Genomic DNA, 8,277 nt, shown 5'->3' on the forward strand with positions numbered 1-8,277 from the left:
ATACCAATACTTTAGAAGCATCATCACAGAATATGGCTGACCTCAGAAAGAAATGAAGTTTTATTCTAGGCTTATAATGAGAACTGTCATGATTTTTTAAAAGCCTACATATTCCGCAGATGAAGATGCCTGTATGAATGGGCCCAGTCACAAGAGTTAAAACAAAAACCCACACTATCAACACTATAGGCAAAATGATAGGAATTATCAAATTCAATCTTTTAAAACTTCCAATCTAGGGCTTTTTGCCTTATGGGCACAGGTCCCATTTAAAAACAAAAACTAAGTTTTAATTGGTTTACTTTGAATTTCACTAAAACCAAGTAATATGACAAGCAGACAACTCTAATCTGTTTACTCTTTCCAACATTTTCAGGCAGAAAACTTCATTTTGAAACAAATGTAACAGACTGAGTTTCATATTGTTTTGAAAACTATGCTAATGTTAGGAAATGTTGCTGCCTAATGTTTTCCATGTGGTACAAAGTTTATATTTACACAGCTTTTTTAAAGTAGAGAGTTAGCAAAAGTATGGTCTAAAAGGGGACTGAGGGGGAAAGAGATGCAGACTGTGAAAGAATACCAGAACACCATAATTCCTAAAAGTGTAATCACTAGGTCAAAGTTACTAGGGAAAAAAGTGAGAACGTTAGCTATGTGTTACTGTCAGAACATTGTACCATTATTCATTTTTTGACAAATTTTAAAAACTATTTAAAACTCAGCGTATTAATTCAGTGAGAGACTGTTTTCCTCTCAATAATTTTTTTAAATAATAATATTGCGGACTCAAATTTTTATCAGCATTTTGGTGCCTAGAGCTACCAACTCCCTAGATAGGCCATCTTACTTAGAAATGTCTAAGGTAAAATATTAATTTGTCATTCATGAGACAAAACTAATTTCTGCAAAGCGGAGTAGAAAACAGGTTTCATACTTCTGTCCAAAACAATGGGAACTGGTTAATTTTATACCACTTTCCATAAACTCACATCCAGAGTAAATCAGATACACCTGTATTTTTAAAGCACCAATGGGAGAAGGGGGAGAAGCAATTTAACAAGTTATCCAGATGCACATTATCCAGGGTAAAAGTCATGTGATAGTCTGTCTGTTACGACCACAAAAACATATGTACCAAATCAAAACTTAATCACACTGCACAACGGTTTGTGAATTGTGCTTCATATTTTTTCGACTGCTCTGCTTTTGATAGGACAGTTTCCTGAAGGACAGTTTCCTGAAGGAAAGTTCCAAGAATTGAAGTTACAACACCCACATACCAGAAAGTGTTTCCTGAATTTTGTTACAGGAATTGACATCTGCTATAATTTTAACATTTACTTCCCAGTAGGAGTCCCACTTATAATTTTGGTTGAATATTATTTGTCCAATAACAGTACACCTAGACAATGCTTTTTTTAAACTTTCATTTCAGTTTCATAAAATTTAGATATAACTGACCAATTCACAGTTGCAACTTTTCCCTGGGAACAAAACCAATTGCCACTTGATAAACTGGGGTGTGTGTGGTACAGAGCAATAATTTTGGGAGGGAGCCCAAAGTAGACGAGAAAGGGTAAATTAAATATCCACGTCCTTAAGAAGAAATAATTCTTGGGAAAGTGCGTATGATTAAACATTGGGCATTATTCTTGATATCTTTTCCTTTCATTTTCTAAATATAGGTGCATCTGGACATTTCAACTAGTAGTTTGTAATCGGTACCTAAATTTATTGTAGATATCTACCTTCTTTCTCATATGTCTATTTTAATAGAGGAGGAAAACGTTATGTATATGAGTACATATTAAATCAAAATGTAATTGCATTGCAGAGTATATATTGTAGTTTATCTCTCTCACACACACATATCTCATTTCACAGTGTAGTAGGTAGGCCTCTGGCTTCAGAGCCAGTGGGGCTCCACCCAAGCTCCACCCTGGATCTGCCAATCAGAATGGGGGGCGGGGGGGGAGATGTGGGCTCTGCATGTTAGCAAGCATTCATGATAATTTTTATGTCTAATCAAATTGGAAAACCTTGAACATAATATGACCAACCACATTGCCCCTAAAATATTCTTTAACTTTTATTAAATTACAAATTTAGCAGTAAGCAATACTGAAAAAAAGGGCAAGATTCTTTTGGTTAAAATAAAAGTAAGCCAGTGACTCAAGAGTCACAGCTTTCTTTAACTCTTCCCAGCCCACCCAAGCAAAGGATTATGTGGGCTACAAAGTTCCAAGAGTTCATTATCATGAGCCATTATAGAGGAACAGTTTTTGGAACTTTTAGAATGTGGCCAAACTGTGGGTGCTCTTTGGAAATATAAGACCTAATATCAAAATAAAGACAACTTAGATGCTAATAGAAATACAATATATTTTCCCCTTTCTCTCTGTGTCAGTTTCTTTTGATAAGATTTCACTACTGGGATTTCTTCTTAATTTATTAAGGCCGATGTCAAATTGCTTTGAGTAATAGTCTTAAGAATCTGATAGTTCAATCTAGTTAAATTAAAAACAAAGCCAATAAACCAACATAAGAAAACAAAAGAGAGTAACCTGAAAAAAGATTTTCAGGATATTAAGTCTGCTGGCTGTTCAGCCATCGGGTTAAGTTTTAACTCACTGTGGATAGATAGGAAAAGGGGAAAGTCTGCACATGGGAAAGCTTCCCAACACTGATCCCTGCCAAGACACAAAAGGTCTGCACTTGGATGGTTTTGATGTTAATTTTTACTTTTGGGTCTCTAGGGCATTAACTCTAAAAGCTATACATCTTATTTTTCCCCCAAGGTCTAAAGCTAAACTTCTGATACATTTATATTTGAGCAAGACATTACTGTGCATTCTACTTGCTGTTATTATGAATACATGTCATACTCATAATAAAATGAATTAGGAACATTGTGAAGCAGAGGTAAAATATTCCAAGTTTAGCTCTCCTCCCCCAATTTTTTTTCACATAAGTAAAAAGAATAGGTAATCATTTAAGCTGAACAAGATATGCACCCACCCTATATCTATAAAATATAACTGATCCACAACAGAGAGATGATACCCAAGCCTAGTGTTTGTAATTCTGAGCCACAAGAAACTTTGTCACAAAGGTACAGACCATATTTCTAAATGGTACAAAGAGAAAACCAGAATTCTCTGTTGCTTGTAGTCCCTTTTCACTACATCTCACAAAGATTTTTCCTTTTTAGAAAACAGGAGATTTTGGAATTAAGTTTATTTGCCACTCTTGGAAAACAAATGAAATGGAGAAATTTGCTAACAGAAAACTAAGTTTATACATTTAGAAGCAATCAAATTGTATGTTGCACCTCAAAGTAGTAATGAAGTTAATCAGCTTTCTAAGTCCTCCATTTTACAACTATTAGGTAATAGATTTGGATGCTCAAATAAAAGATAATACCAAGAGGGGAGAAGAGACTTCTTTCTTATCCGTGATTAAGTATATGACATTTAAATTGTTTAAATACAGCATTCACTAAATTCCATTTTCAAAAGAGTATACAATCAGCTGTCGAATACCTTTTCATGGTACAGTATAGGATCCCCTAAATCCTTCGAAGAGATCACTCATTAATTTTGCCAAAGAACATCCCCATAAACCAGCTGACTAAAAAAATGACTCAATCCTCCTTCCCATCTTGATCATGGAAGGAGCTTCAGTCTGTGAGTCAGAAAGCTCGGCTGGGCTCTCAAGATGAACTAGAAGGAAATCATTTGAGAGACCTGTCTGTGTTTCTCTTCTGCCAAGGACACTGTTTACAGTGGTGTCATAAGGGGAAAAATGAAGGCATTCACTGAGTCAAAATACTGCATAAATTATTTCCCTCTTGAAATCACTTCCTTAAACTGCACTTTCCAAAATACCTTTCTTGGAAAGGTACAGCATTCTTCTTTGATATTTGCTCATATTTACTCAGAACTTCCTTGCTTTCACAAATTTTCTTCCAAAGTATCAGTAGTGCATAAATTAGGAGTAGGGGCAGAGGGTGGAGCAAAACTGGTTTGGTACCAGTTTAAGAGCACTGCCTTTTGCAATGGAAAATTTTCCCTCACCAGAGTCAAAGAGAGCCACCAAAAGCTGGCCTCATAATAATCTTGGGAACAATCTGACTTTGCTTTATTTTTTTAAAACTTCATTAACATTAACTCTAGTCATATTCAAACCAAAAAACTGTGGGAGAGTTGCTAAACTGAATTTCCTTTTGAAGTTTGCCTGAAAGTGCTTTCTCTTGAGATGTTCTCAGCCACCAGATGCTATTCTACTATAGGAGCAAGTTCAACTCTGCCATTCCCACTCATACACCCACCTCACCCTGGGTAGGGGAAAGCCAAGGCTTCTCAGGGAGCACAAGGTACATTTTAAAACCGGTTAATACCTGATGGTAGTTGAAGGTATGGATATATTATTTCCTAGAATTCAGGAATTGCTTCAATGAGGCAGTTAATGAAGACGGGGAAACCACACAAAGCCCTCCTTTCTATTTTATCCATCAACACACTCCTCAATATAAAGCAAGCTAATCCTCATAGAAAAAATCTAAAAATTGTTGAGATTCCATGCCCACCCTGACCCATTAATCAGAGGCTTACTAGTTCTCTAAAGAGGACATGCCAGGTTGTATACGTCTATAAAAATATAGTCCCCATGCGATCAGAATTTGAAAAACAAAAACAAAAAGCCAGAATCTGTAACTATTTCATATCAGAGAAAGCAAGTTTGTTGACAAGTCCCACAGGGAAGTGTTGTCAATATATTTGTTGTGCTTCTGAGTTCTGAAGAAAGCACACACTAATCTGAGCTGAGGCACAGCACACCTCTGCTTTAACTGACACTGCATTTCTAAGTGACTGCCTTTCTCCATAACTGATAACTAAAACCAAATATTTAATGTTTTCAAAATATTGACCCAAATTCTAATTCTTAGAACTTAGGTAATTCACCTCTCATTCAACAAATGTCTTATTTCTAGAGAAGAAATCAACCACAAAGCAAAATAATCAATTTCCCAGCTTAGGGTTTTAAAATGAGGAAGAGGGATATACAACCTCAATTTATAAAAATTTACAAACCAACAAACCAAGACATGCTTAGGTAGTCCCTCCCTCAAAGTACTTCTAGTTTATGCAGGGGATACTAAAAATGTGAGACAATATCTTGCCTTATTAAGGAGCTGACTATACAGAAGGAATATACCACATAGCTTACTCACATGAAAAAATTAGTCATATACCACCTATCAATATGAAATCAATATTACCTTATAGAAATACCAAATAATAAAAGTGCCACAGTCAGCTCACATATTCACTATCAGTGCTACAAACCTCAGTTTCATCTCAGTTCCCTCCTATCACCTTTCCAAAAAAAAAGAAAAAGAAAAAAAGAAAGAAAGAAAAAGAAAATGAAATTTAACAGTGCACAATGAAACTACTTTGGTTTAGAACAAACTCCGCTATGAATCTTTAGGTCCAATGAGTCCAACAATCTAAATTATTTGTTTCAAGAGCAAAAAGATACTGTGTGACACATGGGTAAGATTTTACTACTCCAGATTATACAGCACATATGATGGTTCCGTTTCACTTAGGACTACTGAGGACAAATAGGCCCAGCTTTGAGGTTTCTCTGAAGTCCACGAATATCTGCAATCTGCTCCATATATTCTCTTTGGAGCTCAAAGGTTACTTACTCTCCCACAAAGCACAGTGTCTAAATGAGCTTGAACCACATTCCAGATGTAACTGGAAAAAACGGACATCTACAATTTATAAGGTATACTCCCATTATGCAGGCTAAGAAAACAAAACATATCATGGCCTTGTGGCTTTGTTCCTAGTTCAAGGGCATATCTTGAAGGCCAGATAGATGAAATATACCAGTCTTCCTATTTCAATTGCTGGCAAATTGAACTACCACACTAGTAATTCAGATTACTGCATCCTAGAACAAAGCACTTTTACAGAAATCACTTCATTGTACTTTTATACTGAGGTTTTGCAGCTTCCCTTTAACACCCGCCTCGGCATTAAAGAGGCAGCCTGGAGTAAGGAAGTGCTGCAGAGCAGCTCAGGAGTCAGGCATTGCTCTGTGTGTCCTCAGGCAAGAAAGACGCTGGCTAGGCCTCAGTTTCCTTAACTAATCTAATGTGAAAATAAAAGCACTTGCCTACTTAAGTGACTGAGGAATCAAAGGGGTAATCCAATTAAAGGCACTGTGCCCGGCGTACAGCCGTGTCCAATTTAGCTATTAAATCATTTTATTCCTAATTAGTTTAAGGGTGCAGGCATTGAAATCACTTACACCTAAGCTCAAATCTCAGCTCTATATTATTGAGCTGTTAGGTAGTATTAACTAAATTTCTTAGATCAAGGTATCTTAATTTAAGGTTTTATACCATGGATCTCTTCGGCAGTTAACTTTCAGTAGTGGTCAGCAAAAATAAAGATGTAAGTTTAATTTCTCATCCAAGTTTTTCTACTACTTGACCCCAAGAGTCCCTTTCCTAGAATAATCAAGAAAATGGGGGCAGAGATTAAACCTGAGTTGAGAGGATTAAATATACAGAGCAGGCAGCACACAGGAGGTGATCTCTGTAGAGTTCTTTTAGTACTGACTGGAAAGTTCTATGTCTTAGGGAAAAATTTCAAAGTCTCATCTAGCTAGCCCAAACGTCAACATCAAAGCATCTATTTCAGTGATCCTTCTGGGTCTTCAGAAATGAAATGTGGTTAGCCCTCTAAGATATCCCCAAATCACTACACTACGGATATCAACTTGAAGAGTTCTCCTATTATGTTAAATGTGACACCAAACTGCTTTCTAGTAAAACAAAGTTTTTTTTTAAAATGTATATATAACTCCTAAGTTTCTCTTAATGCTAATTGCTGTCACAACTAAAATGAAATCACACAAGAGTTTGACTCATAATAATCACAGGTGCCTTGTCATTAGTCTTTAATATTAATTACAAAATAAGAAACAAACCACGGAAAGTCAGACTGAGGTTCTTACAACAGTGCAGTGACACCAACTGCAGTTCATTATCCTCTTCCCTTCACCAACCCCGTACATTCTGGTCTCTGCCTACTCAGCAGAGTCAAGCTGTGCCGTTTTATGTGAAATCGTACATTTTAGCAGTAAAATTTTCAATCACTCACCAGGCAAACTCTCAAACACCCTCTCGAAGGTGAATTGTTTTTTGTTTTTTGTTTTTAAATATTAATTGGCTTATAAAATTTTTTTTCAGACACTACACACACACACACACACACACCCCAAGAGAACCAAAAGGAGGTGCACAAAGAAATGAAAATTTGAGCAAAGGCAGACAAGTTAAATCAACTTAATTTTTCTGAAATTATTTTTGAAAGACAGAAATTTAACTTTAATCCCAACTTTAACTCAATCTCTGCTCTACTCTGCAGAAACTGTCTGTGTGTTCGCCAAACTGTTTTTTATCTGACAGTAAATAATGAACCACAGCATCAGGAATGATGAGAAGGCAATGACAAAGCTGCTTCCTGCCCGTCTTCTTCGCAGCACCCCAACCCTCTCCCTCCCCCCCCCCACCCCGCAACCTTCAATTCCCCTAGCCATTAACATATTTTAAAAGTTTCCCTCCGTGCCTGGCTCACCTTGACTGGGCTGCCATAATTCAGTTTATACAGCTCAGAGTCTTCTGTCCATTAGAGCCTTCCAGCCGCGGCCCTTCTGCCAGCGTCGCGCTCACCATTTGCCGGGGCCGAGCGGGGACGGTTCCCCAGCGCGACTCCCGAAGGTTGCGGGTCTACCTGCTCCCGAGCTCGGGCGTCCTCAGCGCAGCCTCGGGCTCCGACCGTATTGGCTCCGACTAATCCTGATGGACATCCGGGCACCGGGGCCTCTGCAGGCGAACTACACTTTGGACCGGCCGGGAACCGTCGCGTCCGAATTCAGAGCGAGTGAGATCCCGCAGGGCGATTTCGGAGAAGGGAAACGAAAGGGGCCCGCGCCCAAAGCCCACCGGCGCACAGCTCCCACCAAACGGCGCCAGACCTCGGGTCAGCGTTGGAAGGGAAAGGAAATCGCGTTTTGGCTCACTTAAAGTTGTCCGAGTTCGCCCGAATACCCCCCGTCAAGAAAGTTCTGGTGGTACGGTCCGCCTCCTTAAATGGGCACGGCGCTCGGCCGGTCCGAGTCCGAGGCTGCGCCCCGCGGGCGGGGGTGCCGGGCGCGCAGCGCGGTCGACGACGCGGCCCAGCTCGGGCGTTT

General features: G+C 38.6%; 1 protein-coding gene across 3 annotated transcripts in view; it reads right to left on the reverse strand.

The window, feature by feature from the left end:
• The window catches only part of AFF1 (AF4/FMR2 family member 1), a 165,065-nt gene that overhangs the window by 104,877 nt on the left and 51,911 nt on the right, over nucleotides 1-8,277 (reverse strand). The window contains exon 1 of one of the 3 annotated variants that reach the window (XM_006907570.3): nucleotides 7,662-8,194. The exons of the other annotated variants lie outside the window; for them this stretch is intronic. Within the exon in view, the coding sequence (XP_006907632.1) occupies nucleotides 7,662-7,678 (17 nt within the window). The 5' untranslated portion in view covers nucleotides 7,679-8,194. Of the gene's footprint in view, nucleotides 1-7,661; nucleotides 8,195-8,277 lie in introns of those variants that run through there. 3 annotated transcript variants of the gene reach the window in all.

This window comes from Pteropus alecto, unplaced genomic scaffold (genome assembly GCF_000325575.1).
Source record: "Pteropus alecto unplaced genomic scaffold, ASM32557v1 scaffold161, whole genome shotgun sequence".
Classification (NCBI taxonomy): domain Eukaryota; kingdom Metazoa; phylum Chordata; class Mammalia; order Chiroptera; family Pteropodidae; genus Pteropus; species Pteropus alecto.